The 22,340-nt window shown below is 42.8% G+C and overlaps 3 protein-coding genes across 8 annotated transcripts; 1 reads left to right on the forward strand and 2 right to left on the reverse strand.

The window, feature by feature from the left end:
• Positions 1-249: 249 nt before the first annotated feature.
• On the reverse strand, positions 250-12,038 carry LOC125008036 (E3 ubiquitin-protein ligase RNF38-like). The gene is made up of 12 exons (XM_047585037.1): positions 10,588-12,038; positions 6,723-6,775; positions 6,393-6,574; positions 5,103-5,544; positions 4,603-4,743; positions 4,279-4,467; positions 3,074-3,235; positions 2,862-2,962; positions 2,479-2,560; positions 2,264-2,385; positions 1,757-1,856; positions 250-1,326 (listed from the first exon to the last, which is right to left on the reverse strand). Exons 1-12 carry the CDS (start codon positions 10,874-10,876, stop codon positions 1,264-1,266), a joined length of 1,926 nt encoding a protein of 641 aa, XP_047440993.1. The 5' UTR covers positions 10,877-12,038; the 3' UTR covers positions 250-1,263.
• An 810-nt stretch (positions 12,039-12,848) lies between these two features.
• On the reverse strand, positions 12,849-18,214 carry LOC125008039 (zinc finger CCHC domain-containing protein 7-like). Of its 5 annotated transcripts, XM_047585047.1 has the most exons (8): positions 17,360-18,189; positions 15,882-15,949; positions 15,619-15,729; positions 15,330-15,503; positions 15,179-15,214; positions 14,796-14,897; positions 14,370-14,484; positions 12,849-13,389 (listed from the first exon to the last, which is right to left on the reverse strand). In XM_047585047.1, the coding sequence occupies exons 1-8, from the start codon at positions 17,739-17,741 to the stop codon at positions 12,908-12,910; spliced, it is 1,470 nt and encodes a 489-aa protein (XP_047441003.1). In that variant the 5' UTR covers positions 17,742-18,189; the 3' UTR covers positions 12,849-12,907. The 5 variants fall into 5 exon arrangements, with proteins under 5 accessions (XP_047441003.1, XP_047440999.1, XP_047441002.1 ...); XM_047585043.1 differs by lacking the exon at positions 12,849-13,389 and having other exon boundaries at positions 14,370-14,481; positions 14,792-14,897; positions 15,330-15,467; positions 15,553-15,729; positions 17,360-18,214; XM_047585046.1 differs by lacking the exon at positions 12,849-13,389 and having other exon boundaries at positions 14,370-14,481; positions 14,792-14,897; positions 15,330-15,467; positions 17,360-18,206.
• A 296-nt stretch (positions 18,215-18,510) lies between these two features.
• LOC125008040 (paired box protein Pax-5-like) lies at positions 18,511-22,021 on the forward strand. 2 transcript variants are annotated; one of them, XM_047585048.1, is made up of 6 exons: positions 18,511-19,502; positions 19,600-19,765; positions 20,359-20,556; positions 20,638-20,678; positions 20,762-20,854; positions 21,783-22,021. In XM_047585048.1, exons 1-6 carry the CDS (start codon positions 19,460-19,462, stop codon positions 21,941-21,943), a joined length of 702 nt encoding a protein of 233 aa, XP_047441004.1. In that variant the 5' UTR covers positions 18,511-19,459; the 3' UTR covers positions 21,944-22,021. The 2 variants fall into 2 exon arrangements, with proteins under 2 accessions (XP_047441004.1, XP_047441005.1); XM_047585049.1 differs by having other exon boundaries at positions 20,638-20,674.
• Positions 22,022-22,340: the final 319 nt, after the last annotated feature.

A 22,340-nucleotide genomic window follows, 5' to 3' on the forward strand; every position in this document is an offset into this window, starting at 1 on the left:
AATAATGCTGCAGATGTGAAGAAATTATATTCTGTTATACAAAAAAAAGATTAAAACATCGTTTCAGAACATTATGCAACATTATGCAAGCCTTCAGAAGTTTCAGTTTCGTATAACCTTGTTTCAAACTTTCAAAACGTTTCAATACTATTTATCCCATAAAAATCAAGAATAAGTAGACCTGATTTATCCCTCAATGTTATACAATCGGTACAATCAAAACAGGAAAAGCATAAACAAAATACCACATTTAAAAAGTTCTTATCAAGCCTTTTATTTGGTATACAGATATTCATAGATTTATACAGTATGTATATATATCTATATATAGATATATATATGTAACATGTGCCACTGCAAAGTCACAGACAAACTTATTTTTGCTAAGAAAAAAAAGGAAAAGAAAAATACATGTGCGTAATATCCAAGTAGCGCAAGTAGTGAACCGCTTGTAACGAGTGAAGAACAAAACCGGAATGAATGAGGTAACTGCCAGGCAGGAAAACAATCACTTATAATGGTCCAATAATAATAATAATAATAATAATAATAATAATAATCTACTGAATAAATGGATCAAAATGGTAACCGAGAACTATAGTGGCAGCATGGACCCCTTAGTGTCAAACTAGAGAAAAGGATTAAGTCTATAACATACATACACACAAAGTATGCATACAGACAGACAGTGCATAAACGTACAAACAGGAAGTAAAGTCAGTCACTCATGAGAGGAAAAAAAGCTCTCACATGTCGTTACTTTTGTCTGATACACAACAGAAACTCAGGCATGCTCCAGGACACCAAAAAATCTCTCTCTCGCACGCACACGCAAAATACACAATCATGTACCAACAACGTTGTGACCGAACAACGCTTGCACAGTTGTGGTGCATGCACATGTACACACACACACACACACACACACACACACACACCCACACCACTGTAGGATGGTGGGTCATTGCTGGGAAAATGTGAGGACCAATATGCATGTACAGGAAAGAACGGAGAGAAGGAAATAAGATAACAAAAAATAAAATTACATGACGTGTTAGAGGGGGTATAATATTTTAGAAAAGAATGAAATAACAAAAGAAGAAAAAGTGCTGCACAGAGGTTTAAGGTAATGGTGTGTGTGTGTGTGTGTGTGTGTGTGTGTGTGTTTGTGTGTGTGTCTGAGCACGTGTATCAATATATCAGGAGCAGGCAGTGCTGATGGTGTCTGACAGACAACGGGGAGTGTCTGGCTCCCTCATGTGGTCACTCCGAGTCTCTCTGGACCTCTGAGGCATCGGCCCGACAAATGGGGCAAGTCCTGTTGGCCTGAGAGTGGAAACGGCAAATTAGGTTTTACAGGAAGTTTATGTCTTTGCTTATGACACCCCGTTCTAAACTCACCACTGCACACTTCTGTAAATCCGCTCCAAAAAACTGACACTGATCGTTTAGGCAACGCTCCACGTCTCTAAATCACAAGACTACGATGTGGTTTAACACCAGAACTCGGTGTTTAGGAGCCTCTAATCATTTTCAGTGGTAAATCACATGTCACATATGCATAAAGCATCTTCGGGTGGTTCTGTCCTGGGGTTTAGTGTGGTTCTTAGTGACTCACGTGGTGACTTGAGGAACATTTGGACACATGCGGACAGATGTTTGCTTCCGTTTTTTATTCTATTAATGTGCACTTATAACAACTGAAACGGATACGAACTAGGTGTAATTAAGTGGTCTCCACACTAGGTATACTTACCCTCAACCACTTGTCGACACACTTCCCGTGGAACTCATGACTGCAGGGCAGGACTCGCAGCAGTTGGCGGGACTCAAAGTCACTCATACATACCACACACCTGAAAGCCGACATGTATCAGCAGGTAAAGCACAGAAACGCAAACCCGTTGTTTAGCACACTCTCCATATAATAACCAGGGCACTGAGGAAAGTTTAGCTTCGCCTGTTGAGTTCAGTCATTGCGTTTGGGAAAGAGATTATTATTATACTAATATATTATATTAGAAAAAAAGAACAGCAGTCAACTGCTTCTTGATATGTGCTTATAAATGTAACCAAGAAATGGAGCTTGTTTAGCAAAAAGCCCAACCCCACAGAGAGAGATTATGATTGGCACTGGTGGCCCTCACTGCGGTTTCACAAAGACGAATATGGAAACTGCACAACAGCTGCGATTAATAAAAGTTAGCCACTATGAGGACATAATCTCCAGCCAGCGAAGTGGTTGTGTAAAAGCAGCACTCACAGTGTTTGTTCAGACTGATGATTATTTGGATTGAATCGATACGAAGGAAGCTGTTCGATGTCTCCCTTGGTCAGTCCTCGGAGTTTGGCCTCTCCCAGGCGCTCCGCGAGGTTCAGGAGGGCCTTCGGGGAAAAACGTGCCATCAACAACACACGCATGATCGTCGGCTTCTATCAAACATGCAGACGAAATAATTACAGCAGAAAGTATCAGACCTCGTAATTTTCCACTTCTCCATCGTCTACATCCAGCTCTAGACTGATTGCAGGACCGGTGGGCTGGACTGGCAGCATTGATCTATGGAGAGAGACATTTAAACACTTTGAGCTCGAGTTTCAGAGCTGCAAACATTCCTCCAAAACTTTGCAAAAGTAATCTGATTTGACACAAAATCCACAAAATCTATCCATCTGTGTAAAAATGAATAAGTTTTCAGACTTATGGATTTCTTTGGTGGTTTCCTTTACGGTTCTGGAGAAATGTTTACATAAACATCATCAACACCCTGCATTTCACATTTGTTTGATAAAGATCATTCACTATATTTGACCAAAACAATTAAACCCATTTCGCTTTATAAAATAACAGTTCTACTTACAGGAAGTAAGGCAGGAGGCTGGGGTGATAAGGCGAAGGTGGCAGCTGTTGCGAGCGGTACCGTCGCCCTGGTAGACGCCGAGGAATGAAGTTTGGATAGGACTGTGGGGCGGCAGACAACACGTACACAACGGATCAGATCGTTGACCGTTTCCATTTTTACTTCTCAACTGCGATCTGTGTGTTTTACATCAATTTATTATGCATGCTCACCACTCCAAAGAACTCCTGAGGCAGAGGGTCGTGGGAGAGGAAGTGGAGCTGTGTGGAGTGTGGGGTGAGGGCAGGGTGGGTGGCAGGGGGATAGTGGAGCCCAGCACCCAGAGACAGATGCTCTCCAAGCAGCTCCACGTCATTCTCTATCCTCTGTAACGGCTGAGGAGGCAAAAGAGAAATATCTGAAGAAGGTAGAGGAGGTATCTTCATCGTAACTATTTGTCATACATGATAAGTGACTGGGAGTAAAGTTAAGCCTAAAAACAATTGTGTACATAGCTAAAGAAAGAGAGTTGTTACACCACAGCATCACAAGAATAAAACAGAATCTCACAATTCATCCAGCTACTTTAGCCTTCATACTAATTATTTCAAACAGTTATTATGTAACATTTATTATGTTAAACTTCATTTAGACCTGTTGTCCTCATAAGTGGACGTTTTATTCTGCCATCTAGTGGCAGCAAAGGGTCACTGCACCAGTCGGTGTGAGAACGTGATAGTGGTGTTTGAGCGGATTCATTCTGCAGCAGCTAACGAGACAAACGTAAATAAGATACAAAACCTCATCAAATTTTTATGGTTGTGACTTGTTTATTTATGATTACTAACTTCTCTAGTTAACATATGACACGAAGATTTAACAAATTCTACGAGTGGTAACAAGCTACAACGTCACTAATTAGCAAGTATAAGAACATCGGGACTTAAGTGTTTGCAATCCTGATTTTGCACAACAATGTCCAGGTATTGAAATATATATTTTTATATTTTGTTACATTACACTGCTTTTTCTTCAAAAACGACTTCCTGTTCAAAGACGATGTTTGGTTTTAATACTCCTTGGGTCCAACTAATCCCAAATATCTTGGATAAATTAAAAATGTACTGCAAACAAAACCTCAGGTCTCAGGAGGTTAAAAGTACATGTGCTGAGTTATTACTAAAAATACCCTGCCTGAGTAAACAGCACAGGAGAGCAACTCAGACAGTTCACCAGAAGAATATTCTTCTTTGCTTTAACGTTTTAAACCACCTCTACTGCTTCTGAATGGCAGGAGAAATACTGAAAGTCACCCAGGGAGATTATAGACTCTTAGTTATTTAAGGTGTCGGTAGATAAACACAAGAAACAAATCTGATCAATTCACAAAAGACGCATTTGTTATTGTAACAGTCGTAACACGTGAATTCCTACTCACCGATCTGGCCTGCTGCGCCGGATAGGGTCCGAACTGCCCCGGCTGCGGCAAGTGAGGTGGATGGTGAGAAAGGTGTGCTGGAGGATGGGTGAGGTGGGGAGGGGGGAGGAGGAAGGCCGGGTCACTGGAGAGCAGCGAGGGAAACGGGTAGGGCATCGGTAAGTGTTGCACAGAACAAGTCTGAAGGACCTGGCAGAGAAACACAAGGACACAGGACTTAATATTCAACAAGGATTAAGTACAGAATAGAAAGAAAACTCATCAGTGGAAATATCCTGACCCAACTACTCACGTCATGAACGTCTAGAAATAAAACACACTCACAGGAGGAGGGACACTGCAGACGGGATAGTGCTGTCCACTGAAGACCACCGAGCATGCTGGGATCTGCTGTGGGGCAGAGCGAGGCGGCAGGCCGGGCGGCGCCCCCGGAGGAGACACAGGATATGATACTGGAGCTGAACCCTAAATACGGAAATCAAAGAGGCTCGTAACTTTATCCACGCAGACTTATTTGTTCTTGTTGTTGAGCACAGATAGTGAAGACTCATAGAAAATTTAAATCACTTTCAAAAAATGGAATCACTGTCAAGAGAATAAACACTTTACTACCATCAACAGCAACAGCCATAAATGATTTGATACTGGATGGTAAAGATTAAGTTTCCTTGACAAGTAACAGAAAATGTTAATGGACATTTTAAGCTGCGAAAACATTAATGTAAACAGCCGGCTTTCCATTTCATTGTTTTTTAAAGAGGTGCTGACTTCAGGGACCTTACTGAAATCACTTGAATCCTTCCTCACCCGCTGCACCGACCCACCTGCTCATGGAGGTCCAGCATCACGCTGCTCTGTTGCTGGGACGGGTGCGGGTGCTGCGGATGGGCCGCAGGGTGCAGCAGCCTGGGAGACAAGTTGGGCGACTGGTGAAGAGGCCTCGGGGAGGGGTTAGGGGGGTGGTAACCCGGGCGTTCGTCGGGCCCGGGTCCCGGCCCGGGTCCCCTGGGAGGCTGTTGGCTGTAGGGCGGGTAACCCTGAGGAGGAGGAGGAGCCGGGTGGCGGTAGTTTTCATCCTGATGGCCCGGCGACGGGCCGTGGTGGGAGTGCATGTGGTGGTGGTGGTGGTGGTGGTGGGCGTTGGGGGGGTGGTGGTGGTGGTGGTGGTGGTGGTTGTTGTTGTTGTTGTAGGGGTGGTGGTTGTTGTGCGTGTGGTGGTGGCGGGTCAGGCGGTCTCTTCGGCCACGCTGGCGTCTCATTGGAGGGCTGAGGTGGAAGAAAGGAGGAAAAACTAAAGGAAAGGCAGAAATAATCATGCCGTCATTTGCATCAAACATATTTTGCCATGTAGAGCAAAATATTAAGTAATAAACTCCTGAACCTAAAACTTAATGGTGACAGAGACAGAAAGACGTTTTAACCAAACAAGTGTTTGAAATTAACTCAACATGCAGATTAGTTCTTCACTTACTGACATTCAGCTTTAATGTAGAAAATCAAATTCATTCCTATATAAGTGACATATATTTACACAAACATCACTTACACTCCCAGTGAACATTGCGTGATTGTGTTCGATAGAGTCATACATTTAGTTTGTGTTTCTGTGCTTACCTTGTTTAAGAACATGAACCAAAACATATGTAAGTTTCCTGGTTTTTCAATTTATCACTTATGCTAAGACCATGAACGTTTAATGAGGCCCAAGGTGACGACTTTAAATGTAACAGTCTAAATCTCAAATATATTATATTCACAATTGCATTACAAAAGAATAAAGCGGCAAGCGTTTCTTAAAAGTGTCAGCGATAGCAATGGACTGTTTCTGGCCTATTTTAAGTCCAAAAAAAGAAGAAGAAAGAAATATATATACACACACACATACAGTATAGTGTACACAATTGTGAGACTGACTCGTTAACAGTTATCTACTGACTTAGGACAACATTTTTTTTTTTTATTACATTTTCTCTAAACCCTTGTTTTATCTTGTTTCATTGTTCAGTGAACAGACATCAACATCTCCTTTTAAAAAATGTGAGCGATTTCAAGATTTTATGTTGTTTACTTGTCATCTGTGGTGTTTTATTGGCAGACGAATAGTCAGATCATACCTGCGACGATTTCGAACAGGTGTGTGGCATCTCTCTGGCATGTAGTGGGGGTGTGGTCTGCGGCTCGGAGGCAGCTCCCACGGGCGAATGGGAGAGGAAGGAGTGGAGGGAGGGGCGGAGCTTAGATCTAACATGGACTGCTGGGAAAGACGCTGCCTTTTTGGGCTCGGGCTGTCTTCCATCTGCACGCACAAGCGAAGGAGGAGAGACAACCACGGGGAAGGTCGGTTCAGGAAAAAAGGAGGCGAATGAATAAATGAGAGAAAACAACGACATACAAATTCAATTCAAACCAGGAGGCAACAGGCCGTGGTCATCTCTCATACTTACTTTGTCCCGATCCTCATTGCAGACATTATCTGGATGAAAATGTAACACTCCTCCTGCAGGCCACAGAGGGGAAAAAAAAAAAAAAAAAACATAATCAGATAAGATGGGGCTGAGAAAAACATCAACATCACAAGACACATGGACATGCACTTGTTAAGCCAACAAAAACACAACAACACACACACAGCAGCTGGTTTCCTTTGATTATATTTTCCATTCGAACGCCACACGGGACGCTCAAAACAAAACAAAAAAAAAAGACGTTATCTTGATGAAGCCTCTCTAATTTGCCAGAATAGTTACACGGACTTAATGCCGCAAAATCCAACAGTGATAATAAAAACACGCATCTGACATCTTATTAGAGAAACGCTGTGTCCTCAGCGAGGGTTTCGTCTTGCAAACAGGCTTTTGAATTTCCTGCTTTAAGCAAGCAGACAAGAAAGCAATCCATCTCTGGAAGATGTCACGCTGGACTTATCCTCCCTGGCTCTCACAGACAAATCACTCCCTCTGATCTGCCATGAAAAGCCTATGCAGACGCACACAAACAGACAATCCACAATCAAACACGTCCAGCACACCAGAGTCCATCTTGTTGACTCTGCGCACGTAACATTTTTTGAATACTGATAACCACTTTTGTCTCCTGTCACCAGTTCACGTTCATTTCTGTCACCACTGTGTGCTGCCCTGAGGAGGAACGACTTATTGGTCAACTGGCATCTATTTTGATAATGACTGTAATAGTTATCAACACAAACATTTGTCAGTTTGCCAGTATCGTAAGCAGAATATGTTCCAGTTTGGGACACGAGACACAATTTGAAGATGTCTAATTGGGAAATTATGATGGATTTTTGTGGGATTTTCTGACACTTTACAGATATTTAACAAATCAACTGGAACCCCAGCACAACATCATAAATTGGAGTAACCCCGTTTGCAAGCATGTGCTATGTTCAAGTGTCCTTGAGCAGGGCAACCACTATTATCTCCACAACAACAGCTCAGCACTGTGCTTATTCCATTCTTTTTGTTATTGTTATTATTATTATTATTATTATTATTATTTCCATGTGGTGGTGATAAAAGCGATAAAGATGAACTGATCCTAAGCTCAACCAACCATCGCAAACAAAAGCTTCCTTAATGATAATGAGATTAGTATATGAAAAAAATGGTAAAATAAAAAAGAAACATTACTGAGCGGAACACAAATGTCATAAACATAATCTTTACAAAAAAAAAAAAAAAAAAAAAAAAAAAAAAACGCGCTTTCCCATCTGTTTATCTGACAGCCCACATGTGCAGTCTGGATGCAACATGTGCACACGGACATTTCAACAGCTTAAGAAGGATGTCCTTGAACTCCGCTGACAAGAGTTTCCTCTAAGCAGTTCCCCCTCCCAAATAACATTTAATCACAAAAAAAAAAGAGGGGAGAAAACTCCCCCTTTGTGCCTTTCAGTTTCTTCCTCTATGCCTCCCTCATCCAAGCAGCCCCCCCGCACCCCCCACTCTGCCTCCTCAGAAACAACAGATCTGAAAGCAGCCCTCTTCCCCTTTCTTGTCTTTGCGAAGCCACTCCAGAGCCATGTGAAGTCTGCCGATAGTGACGGCTCAAAGACGCCCTGCTAGTGGCTGCGGAGAACAGAGGAACGGGCGGCTGACTGACTGGACGACGGTCGGGCCGGCGCACTGGTTTACATCTTTATTTCATCTTACGATCCCTTTTTCTTCACACCGCATAGGGTCCTGGGGCTCAGATCGCCAATGCGTTTTGTGGAGAACTAGGCCTGTTAATGCTGATTCATCCCAGGGGACGGTGAACCAGACTGGACGGGTTCTGATGGCGAGCGGACTCAGCCTCGTTCCTTCCTAGCGCGGTTGCTGGGGAAGACTGACACCATTTCTTTCACGACAGACGACTGAGTCAGACAGAGAAGTGAACTTAAGGGTATTAGCTGTCATCAAGACACAATTTGTTCATGTTATTTACTTGACATGCAGTAACTTGAAACTAATATTTAGCAGAGACAAGCTGTAATTAGAAAAACATATTTTAGCCACATAATCAGCAAAGATGTCACATAATAATATTAATGAAGGTCCATAAAGTGGTGCAATGATGTCAGGTTGGGAGTGCACCCACTGTTAAAGCTACATGCCTGAAACTGGGGGAGTAAAAGCAAAGGAGAAAATAGGAGGTGGCTAAACTGAGGCAAGACAGTGGGACACATTTTTAACACCCCTAAACACAAACCTGACACATCCAGGATAAAGAGAAGACAAGAGGCGTAATACAATGACATGTACAAACATGCAACAGCTAACCAGAACCTGTGATGTACTTACACATGCACGGTCTTTATTCTGCTTAGACACGGAAAACATTTCACACTCATCGACACACAACAACCTGGCCACAAAGAATGAGGCATGTGCAGCTGCTAGGAGCAATAAGGACACGGCTCACACAGATGGGAAACGCACTTTTTAAGTCGTTCGCACGAACCAGGCTGTAGTCTGTCAGTTTGGGAAGCATACATTTCTGCAAGTGTCCACTCTGTGTGGCTTATTTTGGCTGTTTGGCAACAGCGCCGCTATTACTACACAGTGCCATTAAAAGGCTGCTTTCATTAATCCGGCACTCTTCTTCTTTTTTTTTTTTTTGCCTTTGAGGGAACCCATTTTGGTGTAACAGAAGGTTTCTCTGGTTGCTTTCTAATGGTCAGCAATGAAAAAAAGCTGCTGAACAATGAAAAGCAGTGTCAGTACCAGGAAAAAAAATTAAAAAAAAATAAGAAGCAAATAAAAAAAGCAGTTTCACACTGAATTCCATTTTTTGCTTTCACTTATGTCTTGAAGGCACGGGGAGTTTTTTTCGTTGTCTCCATATTCAGTCTGGATTGGGTAAAGAACTATTGATTTCATGATGAGGAAAAGCCAATTCAACTACTATCTGATTGATAGTGGTTGTTACGAATCAATCTGACTTGACAAAGTAAGAAACCAGCACTGTGCAAATATAACTCTACAGTTAATTTCTTTGCGTTTTGAAATAATACCAGCAATATTTACTCTACTTTGCCAAGAAAAATCAGACTGACTAGTCAGGGACAAGTCAAAGCCTTGCGCATGTTGACATTTTCACTAAATAGTATGAAGGCTTTAGGATGCAAAGAAAATTACCAAAAGTGAGAAATCTGGGTTTAAAAACAAAAAACAGAAAAAAAGATAAAGCAGTTCAAAGACTTGTTTCAAGGCTCTAATCAGAAATCTTATACATCCATATAGAAAGGACTGAAGCATAAGCGTTTCATTAAAAGATTTACCTCATTGCTTATGAAATCTCCGGCTATACAGCTGGAATACTATTTTAAGACACTTAACGGATAACCTGTGGCACAACTTTTCTTACCGCTCGCCTACATCCAGAGAAGTAACATAATGTGACCTGCAACTCATCAGAATACTTGGCTCATGCTAAGGAAAATTCAGCAGTGTTAAATTCCTACCGTGAGCCAAGATAACTTGCACTCGGAGGATAAAGGCAGACAGTGACATACGGGACAAAGTTCGTGAACCTAGTTTGCCCCGTTTACCTGGATCCTATCAGGAAGACCTCTACAGTAAAGCATCTCTAATAGCATGCAGCTGGCTTTGCAAGCAACAGCTGTCAGTGAAAGTCTTTTAGTTTCAATGTCCCCAAGCCCGATGAGCTGCTAGTGGTTTGCCTGCCTCTCTGCCTGCCTGCCTGCCTCTCTGCCTGCCTGCATCCCCAGTGGGGTGCACACTGTGTGAGTGTGTGCAATGATGCATCCAGTCGGGCTGCAGGCCCTGTTCACTTCAGCTCGCTTACCGGCTCCGGGGTGCCTGTGGGCTCCGTGGGAAGAGTGGCGCTGCGGCCCTGCGGACAGGTAGCTCCCCTGGGAGTGCTGCTGCTGCTGGCTCTCCTGGTAGCTGCGACCTCCGTGATGCGGCGCCCAGCCGGGGTTGCTCTGCTGCGGGTAGCTCACCCCTCCTCCGCTGGCGGTCATCAAGCTCCCGTTACCGACGGCGTTGCTGCCGCCGTTGCTGCCGACGCTGCCGTTCATGGCGAAATGATAAAAACCAGACCGAGACCGCGACCGAGTCCTCGGGGGGTCCATGGCTGGGAATGAGGAGGGCGGTGGTGGATGGATGTGATGGAGGTAGAGGCTGGAGGGACGCACGTCCAGGAACCTCGCTTCTTCAGACGGCTTCCTCTGCCTCTCTACACCCCTACCCTGGTTACCTCTGCTGACGGCCCGGCACAGCGAGTGTTTTCAGGGGCATTTAAAGCTACTGTTTTAATATAACGAGGTGAGGTACCTGGAAGAGGTGGGTTCAGGGAAGCGCAGCCCTCATCTGTCGCACAAGCACCAGCTGCATCGACTCCATCCACTCTCCCTTTATATGTGTGGCTTAACTTGACGGAAACCGCGTCTTTCTTATTATTTTTTTTCAGACCACGTACGAGAATTTAGTCTTCAAAAATAAAACAGCTACGTGAACACGTAGTATCAAAAAAAAAAGAATAATAATGAAAAAAAAAACAATATCCCAAGAGGTATAATGTCTCTCTTGGTTATCCGCGGTGTCCTCGTTACCAGAACAACGACTGATGAACAAGTCTTCTTCTCTATTGTCTTTTCACAGTGAACACCATCAGTCTTTACCCACAGTAACATAAAGTGTTTTATCCGCTTTATTCGCATGCATTTGGGTAGTTTACGAGCGAGCGCTACGTCGACGCCTATGTTAACAAACAACTGAAGTTAATATTGCTCTTGGCTTCTAAAAAGCTGGCCAAGTTAAATACTTGAATCCGTCAACACAAGCAAGAGGGCTAGCTGGCGAGCGTTAGCAAAGCCGTCTCGATGACTGGTGGTAAAACTAAGTTATTAGCACGGGTTCGTGAATAAATTACAACTAAACTGCGCCGACTAGCCTACTGTAAGTATTCAAGTAACACCCCTTGGCGTTGGTTAACTATACATGCTCGTTCATTAGCATAATTTCGATTTTCCAGCTAGCCCAAGGCTAACAGGAAGCGGGGACTAGAGGGGAAAACAAGTCCAACCGCGCCGACATTACAAGCCAGCTAACGTCGCGCTGCACCGATGTTATGCTAGTCTCTTGGAGTGCAAATAGCGAATTACCTCTGGCCACGCGAGAAAGTGGAAAGCTACATTGTCCGTCAAGTGAGACGGATAACATTTGTCTAATTTAAATCCCCTCTCGCAGTCGCTGAGGAGCGTCGTCTCTGGTCAGCGGGGAGTGTAGTGGAGATCAATCAATGGGAGGTTCACATCTCTGGCGAGTCGACACTAATCGATAACAGACACATATAACGTTCGTCATGAGACAATTACGTGCTAACCTTCAAATAAAATATCGCAACCCATGAGCGTCGAAACGTTAAAACACGTACAATATATATCAGAGTCGGACTTAATTTATTAGCACCGTCTAAGGATGGTTTTAATTCGTTTGTTATCAGAGTTGACTACTTCTGTCTGGACAACCCCAGGCAGCTGCCCCGCTCATTAATAATTCAGCAGCTTCATATCAGAAATACTATAGGACCACGCTTTGAAAGCCGCTGGCTTCATACGCTTCTCAGGTAGATGTGCTTCACTTACACATACATACTCAGTCACTTACTACATACACATACTCACCTATATACTATATAAACATAAGCGCGTTTCTACTCATCACACGTCCCCAAAATCGCCTTGTTTCGTGTGCACAAAAGTAGGTTATTATTACCCTTACAATATTTCCGATGCTCCTTTGTAGGGAGCTTTTATACAAATTTGGGGCAATTGAACAAAGAAAATCATTATTACCATAAGACTAGCATTATATTTAGAAAGATAAACAATCACCTGCACCACATTATGATGTATAAGAATCAAAAAGGCCCATGGTTTCTATCTATATTCAAAACATGTTGAGAAAAGACATACAATTTGATAACAGTCAGTATCAGTTTTGCAGTTTAAAAATGAGGATGTAATAACCGAACATTGTTAAAATCAAAAAGTACAAATTAGTATCCTGCTCGTTTTTTTGTACATAAAATAAATAAAGACATCAAGGAACAATGACACTTTTTAAATCAGTAAATTAAAAAAACATTTAGAAAAGACACATCATCTTCTTCTGTGGCGTACTCTTTGTCTTGGAGAAAGAAGATTTTCATTTCCTATGCCCACGTCACCATGGGGATACAAATCCCCACGTTTTGTCCCACCTCTTTTCTTCCACCTCTCTGCCTCTCTGCTTTTCTTGCTCTTTCTGGCACCTGTCTCTTCCCTCTTCTTCTTTTGTGGAGGGGGGGTGCACTGTTTGTGCAGGCGGTGTCTTAGGGGATCTGCGTGGCGGCCTTCATCATCAGAGTCACCTCGAGTTCTCCCCAGTAGGCTCCCTTCTCGCATGGCCTGGGCCTCCCTCCTCAGTCGCTTCACCTCACGTCTCTCCCTGCGCCTCTCTGGCCACGTCTTCCTCCTGCCAGCTCTGGTACTCCATGTCTCCTGCTTTGTCTTGCTCCTTTCCTTGTCCTCACCACTCTCCCCTGTTTTTTCAGACAACTGGTCCGTATCTGAAGGGGGCGGCGGTCTAGGACTCTTAATCTCTGGAACACACAGAAAAGACTTCCTTGATCAATGGTGTGATCCTGTTGTGTAGAATAACTACTGTTATATATTAACAGCAGGCCAAATTTAATGCTCCCTGAGACAGATGAACAAGGTGAACAAGACATATTTTGCTTAAGAGCAGGTGGAGACTGAAAGACAGATTAAAATAAGAGGCCACCTGTTGTTACTTACGTCTGTTAAATTAAGTGAATGGATGCTAATGCAAGCAGATAAAAATTAAGACCTTTATTTTCATTTGCTCACATCTCTCTATTTTTTACTATCATCTCCATTAAATGTTCTGCTAAAATCTAGCCATTGTGTTGTGTATCTGTAAAAGGTGACTCTTTGAGGGCTAGATATTTATTTTCAATCAGCTCAAGGTCAAGTTCCACCATTTCCACCAGACTCGGTTTTTGTATTGTGTCTTGCATCGGTGACACCAGTCAGACTCCAGCCAACTCAGCATGTTGTGTTGGCTACTCCAGCTCGCCTAATAGGTGACCAAAGTAAAGAAAACTACATACTTCAAAGGGCACGCAGGAGGCTCTTCTTATTTTTTTTTTTCTTATTTTACATCATCTGATCTAGACATTACAAAACATGACGATTTGTAGTTCTCACTAGCTTCCTAGCATCTGGGCTAAAAGCAAAAGTTATTCCTTTTTGCACATGAGCACAATGCACATGACTGCAACAAGTAGTCTTTGCATTGTAGATATGTGCAACTTTTTGGTTTTGGACTTGACATAACAATCTGCCTTCAATGCTGGTGTAGTTTATTCATGTTGCCCTGTTATGTCTGTACCTTCATGTCAGATGCACAATACGACACCTACACACCAGTATCTGCCCAACACTGACTACTACATAAAAACTATGGTAATTTAGAGTTTGTAGTTTCCAGGGAAACAAGTTTAAGTGATTTTGCGTACAATAATGCACGTACAATACACAATAATATATGTTTGGTCACCTTTGACTCCTTTCTTGGTACGACGTTGGAGAATGTCCTGCACGGTGTCATAGCAGCAAACATAAGGCACTGAAGGGAAAGTGCCACTGACCATCCTCCTGCTAGTGCACTCCTGATACCAACAAAAAGACAGATGAATCGGACAAGAAGAGAAAAGCTGAAAGATGAATACAAAACTGAGAAAGCTGCTATCAAAAAGGAACAACTCACAAGGAAATGAGGGGGAGAAAGAGTGGATGCGATGGAGCAAGATGATTTATTAAAGAATGATCCAAAACAGAGAGAGACAATGGCATGTTGGATGGAGGAGGAACGATGTGAAGAAAGGGAAGCAACAGAAAGAGAGTATTTGCAAGTTTTAGTGAGGAAGGCTGAAAGAGGTGGTAGAAATAAGCGAAGTGCTGATTAAATGTATCACTTACATAGCCAAAAATGTCCCTTTTTAGAGCAGTTGTAACAATGAGCATGGAATCTCTTGTGGTTGACGTTGGGCACAATCTGTGGCCTGAGGGGAACCTCTAACCTGATCTGGGGGGAAAATGGTGAAACGAGTGCTATTTTAGACAGAAGGAAAAAAAGTTTGTATTACTCTGTGTCTTTCTGAAAAACAAACATGAATTTGGTTTCTTAATTTCACCATGTAAATAAAAAAGTACGATAGATTACAATAGCACCTTGGTATTTGCTTCTAGCTCAATTAAATTGCATTATTATGGTCAAATTAATTAAAATGTGTAACTATGTTTATACAGTAAACCAGAAAGGTGTGTGCACGTTGCACGTTGGAAAGTGTAGGTAAATCAACTCACTGTCAAGTGGTACTGTCTCCATGTGTCGGGGCAGGCCTGAAAAAAAAAAAACCCAGGAAACAGGAAAAAAAATACTTAACTCTCATAGGGGCTTCACAAATTGGGCCCCACACACTCCTTCAGGCTACAGAACCTGCCTCGACAAACTCACGTCAGAAAGGTGTCCTGTAATCCCACAGCGCTGGCAGTGCTGGTTCCACACTGGAGGCATTTCACAGGGCCTGAGGCCATGGAAAGGCAGTCCACAGCTAGAGCAGGGGCGGCCCGGGCAGTCCCTCCGGATGTGGCCCTGGATCCCACAAAGGACACACGTGGGACATTTCTGCTGACATACAGTTTTTAAGAACATGTTAGGCTATGCTCTGTCACCCAACCTCTGCAGGTGAATGGGGGGCACTGGAGATTGCACGGAGAAGGGAGAGACAAGTGTGTTCCTTTACTTTTTGGAAGTAGCAGCTTTTGGCCAGGTGTCCTGTCCTGTTGCAGACGTGACAGATCGTCAAGCGGCCGGGCGCGAAATAGCGGCTGGTCAGAGACTGATAGGCACCGTACTAGGCAAGACGAAAGGACAAGACAGAGATTTTTAAAAGGCCGCTCAAAGACTGCAGAAAAATGGTTTCTTTCCTTTCTCTAGCCACGGTTTATTCGATACAAATAAGATCTCTTGCGGTATCTGTGAAAACTAATAGATGTCAAAGGTTACCTTGTCTTTGTCTGATACATCCCAGATATCTTTTAATGGTTTCACATTCTTGTCAGTTCTATCTGTATCTGTGATTGAGAAAATACAAATGAGGCATTTGTCACACAGGCACCAATACAGTACGTTCAGAGAAAGATCTTTGTCGCTCTCAGCGATGGTCCTTGAACGAGAACCCAAACTTCTAAAAGAAAAAAAAATGTGCAAAAACAGACCAAGCCCAGTAAATAGAGTATAATATTAGTGGAAGGTTTTCAGTTTTGTAAATGCTTTACCTCTTAAGGCTTAAATATGTGATGAATAATATCTGGCCTTTCTAACATGATCCAATTATTACGTATAACCATGTGCAAAGAAAACCTTAAACCTCTCATCCAGTGAAGACCAATTTAGCAGACAAGACAAGAAAAAAAATGTGTAGTGCAACTACCTGTGTGACTACGGGGATCTTCATTTCTGTGAAGCGTTTATACAAAAAGGAATTTCTGTGCATCCTGAGCAAACTGTAACTGGTGTTCTCCCACCAGAAAGCACAATATATCTACAAAAATGTATTTACATCAGGACTTGTCTGTCCCTTATTGGAAGGTGTAAAATCAATAAACTTAACAGTCTGCTGCTGCAACAACATTGTCTTTCAAAACCAAGCTGTCCTTTGATGAACAACGTCCAGTTTTAAGTAAAGATGAGATCCACCCATGACCACTTCGACATTGTTAAATAAAAGCAAGAGTCAGATCCAGTTTCGTGGATAATTTCTTCTCTGTTTTTCTCATAAATTACACAACACGATAAGTGCTTCCAGTCACATACTAGCAAGTAAAATAGATTGCGCAGATTACACAGTATCATTTTTTAATCACATAAAATCTATTTAAGATCTTCTCATACCCATGACTCTTAGTCTAAACGCCCATTACTGTCAGGCTGTGGAAACTCTCTCGGGCTTTATTCTTGCATCTTTATTCTTGCACGAAATGTAGCAGGACCCTCTAGGTCAGGGGTGTCAAACATACTGCCCTCGGGCCACAACCATCCCGCCAGAGGGGCCTATCTGGCCCGCGGGAAAAGCAACGTGCAAAGTGTGAAAATTAGAATTAAGCTTAAGAGCAATTATATTTCAATAAAACTGAAACAATAAATATAAATTTCAGGTTGTTTATAAAATGTTTTTTTAAAAGGATAGTTCGTTAAATGTAAACATTTACCTAATGTACACCTGTGAACTAAAATAAAGGGCACTGTCGTTAATTATAGGTTATTATTCTGTTATGTTACTGGTCCTGTCTGCTTGGGATCAAATGTGACCCCTGAACTAAAATCAGTTCGACTGATCCTGATGTCACATCCTGTCTTCTTCACTCAGGTTTTACTTTTTGGTTGCTGATGTTCGGCATTAAAATATAACAGTTATAATAGTTACTTTCCTGCACTAATGCAGGTGAAAAGGCAATCACTTGGAGGAAAACGTGAAGTCTAACCTTCATCTCCAGAGTCATCCTCGGAGCTGTTCCCGTAGCTCAGGTTGAGCTGGATGCTCGAGTCCCCCACCTGCTCCTCTTCCTCCAGGATCATCCACTCCTCAATGGGTTGGTCACCGTCCTCCTCGTCGTCCTCCTGTGAGTCATCACTGGAGGACAGGCTGGTGTCCTGCAGAGATCTTGCTGAGTGGACGGAGAAGGCCAGGAGAAGAGGTGGAGAGCTTTCCCTCCTGAGTCTTGTGGCTTGCTTGCAGCTCATGTCATTGTGCTGGTGGCTGAAATTAATTTCTCCTTCTGAACTACTGGAGTCCCCAATGAAGAAGAGGTCGTCTTCGGCAGCTTCCTCACCACCACCAACTTCATTTTCCTTAGCGCCGTCCATAGTATGACCCAACGCTGCAGCTGAACAGCACCACCTAACGCCCGCTATCTGAACTGCAGTCACATACCGGCGGCTAATGGCTCGTTCATCGCAACATTTTTTACTAATAACCTGCTCATATAGATTTAAAACTGCACTGTTCTGAGTGTTTCTTTCAGAAACGTTAATTTGTTGCGTTCCTATGGAAACATTTCTAATATTTATACACGTGGTTTCTGGCTAACCAACGCGATGCTAACTAGCTCTAGTAGTAGAAGAAGCTGTTAGCAACGTAGCTAAATTAGAAATCAAGTAAAATAAGGCACTCCTTTGGTCACTTATCGCCTTAATCCACAATACCTCGGTTGAGATTTCTTGCACTAATATAAATGAATACGGCTCTCGTGTATAGCTCAAACTAAAAGTTGCTCCTTCCACGCTTGTGTTTACATGTGTGACGATTTATCCGCCGGTGTTTCCGGTCCTGTGTCAGTTTCCTCAGCTTCCTCCTGACTTCACCAGAGCAGCAACGTCAAAAGAGACTTCGAGTCAAAAGGAAGCACTCCTGGTGCCTCTTATGCTCTTAATATCTCTCTGATAAATTCTTGTTTGTGCCACTTCTCAATGGAATAAACTTAATGATGTAGGCTTTTTCAAAACTGTCGAGTGAAATGATAATACATGGCCAGATGATGGAGCTATAAACTAATTACGCAAAAGTGTCTTGGCTCGGTTTTTTCTTTTCACTTCTTCAAACACTTTCAGCTCTTTGTTTGCGTCTGATTTATTTTCAGTTACAGTGGGTGAGGGCGGAAACTACCAAAACACGACTCCATTTTTTTTTTAAATAAACCATGGTTGCTTCATTCGCGTATTTCTTTGCTGAGCAGCTGTGAACTTTGATTATGAGCCTTACGAAGAATTGATGTGTCATTTGCACATTACTACAAAACGAGCAACAGCCCACTCGCCTTTAGAGGCTGACATTTTGGTGCGCTAAGAGAAAAATCACTTTTCTGGGGCACATCGAAGACAAAATGTTCTGAGAGGGAAATGTGTGTCAGTGTAATTCTGTGGGCTAAAATACATCAAAAATACTGACATTCACTTCTGCGTCTGCCTGTTTCTAAAACTGCTGTGCTGGGAACAAATGAAATTCTGTGTCATTTATTTACTTCTTTACAGGTTTTTAAAGTATAAGGCAGTATGGATCACAGCTCGTCCACGTGAGGAGCTTCATACACATGTCATCTATAATTAAACAAGAACACGAGTTGATGACGAGATGATATGTTATTATTTTTTTTAATTCCATCCAAATTTAAAGCTATCATAGATTCCTAGACGAGACAACTTTTAAACACCAGGTAGAACTTTGTGTTGTGGGCCAACAATGATGCATAGTCCGCAATTAACTGGACAAATTCCTAACTAGGCTATACGGGGATACTAGCGTGGAAAAGGAGTGTGGTGTCTTGGGAGGAAGACGGACTTCGCAGCCTATTTCTAAAATCCTAGCTCTAAGCACTTCTGAAGTAAACACGGCGTCTGGCCCCATGCGTGTACATCCAAAAGCTTGTGCCACCGTCCACATCTCAGGTTGTGTGAGTAGCAGACGCAGCCACCTGCAGCCCTGCAACGCACGACGTTTCAGTTTTTGAAAAGAAATGCTACGTCCTCCAAACTGAGTAGAGACTACGACTTTTCCAGGGCTACAAACCTTAAAAGGCTGGTTTGGGATGGAAGTGCGTTTTGGACAGGTTCCACTCACCATTACGCACAGTAAGTAAACTCGTTTATGAGTTTCACGCTGTCTTTGTCCACGCAGTGAATTAGGCGTCAATGTTGGTATAGCACTTCCCGTTTGATTGGTGCTCAGGTCACGGTGGGGTGAACCAGCTCGGAGGTGTCTTCGTCAACGGGCGCCCGTTACCGCACCTGGTGAGGCAGCGGATCGTGGAGCTCGCTGAGCGCGGCGTTCGTCCCTGTGAGATCTCCCGCCGCCTGCGCGTCAGTCACGGCTGTGTCAGCAAAATACTGGCCAGGTAAAAGGGGGCTGAGTTTGGTCATTTATTTAGTTTATTCATGTCTTTGTTAGTTGATTTAAGTAAAGCTAAGATCTTTTAAATTGCAGTTGTTCTTTTTTGACTTTACGGTGAAGGTCTTTCCTCTTTCTCTTTTTATTCAAACGTACAATGTATAATCATTTACGTATAAAGCATTCAGACATGTCTGGATTTAAACAGAAAAAAAGTTTGGTTGCTGGATAGAAAATTTTGATCGAAATTTGCATTCAAATGTTCGTTCAAATATTCCAAAAGACTCTTTTATACTTTCTTAGACCTGAATCCTTGCTGGTTTTCATGTTGATGATGATGGCAAACTCTACTGGGTGTGTTTTTAACTGTTTATTTGAAAAAAAGAAAAATTGACTTGTGTTAATGACAGCTATGTAATTAGTTAAAATAATTAACAGGCGCATCAAATTAGCTCAGTATCCAAAGGAACACCCTGAGTGATTCAGGGCCTGTCATCTTAAAATTTTTACACATTTGACGCAAACGTGAAATGAACCTCAGCCATAGCTTTGTCCTCAGGTCATATGTAAACTCTGATCACATTCATATTCTTCACCCAGGTACAATGAGACTGGAAGCATTAGACCCGGACTGATTGGAGGGTCGAAGCCCAAAGTGGCCACTCCCAGAGTTGTGCAAACCATCTTGCATCTAAAAAACAGTAACCCCACCATGTTCGCGTGGGAGATCCGAGACAGGCTGGTGCTGGAGCAAGTGTGCAACCGCAACAGCGTGCCCAGCATCAGCTCCATCAACAGGTGACCACGTGTATTTGTGTGCTCGACAACAACAGACTTTTAAAATGACTTTTGAGTGAGTTTAAACCTCTGCCTCTACAGGATCATCAGGAACAAAGTCCAGGCCGAGTCTTATGGAGTGGGTCCGTCTTTCTTTTGTCCATTTCCTCTAAATCTGTTTATCTTCTTCACTTTGATGTTTCATGACTATAATCTCTGTCCCTAGCATCACCTGTTGCCGTGGGAACAGCCTCTGAATCCAGCTTTTCTATCAGTGGGATTCTGGGAATCAAGAAATGCAGCAGTAAACACAAAGAAGGTAATAATATCCGTGGCTGTGATTAGTATTTCTATTTGTTTGAAAGTGCCACAGCAAAATAATTCTATTTGTTTCCGCTTAATGTGTTATTTTTAGTTTGGCTCAATCTTTACTCCTGCTGATTTCATAATGTCCACAACTAATTAAATGTTTGACTAATGTGAAAAGCTCTTTTTTTTTTTTGTAAAAGTCGACCAAACTTATTCTTTTCTTCTACAATCAGTTAAGTATTTTACTTTTCTTGTAGATACACTCAAATAATTAAATTAATGTTGCATGAAATACGCTCACAGCTTGTTGACCAAAATGGTTTATTGCAGTTTGTGTCAATTTAAATGTGTTTCAAGGCACTTGTTAATGACTGGATGTTTGTTCTTTTACTTAAAAATATGTTTATTTTATATCTGGTAATACAAGGTTCATTTAATTGTATTTCACGGTCACTGGCTCTGAATCCATGTCTTTTCCGATTCATTGTTTTAATAATTTTTTCTTTAGACGTTAGTGTCTGTAAACATTTTGTGAAGATGGATGTATTTAGAGAGTAAACTCAGAGATCGCCGCAGTGTCTCTGCTGTTCCAGAGCAGAGTGATGTGTGAGGCCGGTTTGTCTTGTGTTAATATTAATCCGGCAGAAACAACCTCCGCAGCATGAAGCCCACCTCACCTCTCCAGGCTCCTGTCCTCTAAATCAGCAGGCTCTCTGTGCCTCTCCTCGGCCTCTCATTACAGGCCCGCTTACACCTCCACTCCTCCATCACTGCAGGCATTAGAGCAGGACATTGCACAGATAAATGCGCTCGGTTGCCCCTGGAAATGCATACATACATGTATTTTATCATTCCCATAATTAGAATGAGCGAAGACAGAAATGGAGGTGGGAAGGGAAGTAAATGTGAACCTTGGCTGAAGCTGGTTTATTTTCCAGGAGGGGACGTCTCCTGCGGTGTGCGCCACAACCATCCATGTTCCTGTAATGACGCCTGGGAAAAGTCTCACCCACGCTTGACCTTTCACCCCAGCCTAGCAGCGTATCATAATCCTCATCTGTCCTCCTGTTTAGGCCCTTTGTCGTGTCATTATAACTGAACAATGCTGCGAAGGAAAAGCATCATCGCTATTTATCACCGACACAAACTTGATGAAATAAAACTGAAATGAAACGCCTCTCATGTTCATGTTTATTTACATCGTTTGGAGAAAAGAACATGCACATGCTTGTCTTCAAGAAGACAAATTCAGCTTCATCAGTCCTGCATATTACCACCCCCGTGGCCATTTTCTCCTCAGTCAGTGGTTGAGGGGGGGCATCATTAAGGGCCCCATGGTGGAGAACAGCAACGGTTTCTTCTCCTTAGTGTGCGTCTCTCCAGCCTCCCCTCCAGGATGAGGGATTAAAGAAAGGGGAGCTGCTACTAGAGGCACCAGCAGGGTCAAGGAACACCACTGAGAAAGAAATGTGTCCTGCAGTGGAGATCGGTCTACA

This window comes from Mugil cephalus, chromosome 5, assembly GCF_022458985.1.
Source record: "Mugil cephalus isolate CIBA_MC_2020 chromosome 5, CIBA_Mcephalus_1.1, whole genome shotgun sequence".
Classification (NCBI taxonomy): domain Eukaryota; kingdom Metazoa; phylum Chordata; class Actinopteri; order Mugiliformes; family Mugilidae; genus Mugil; species Mugil cephalus.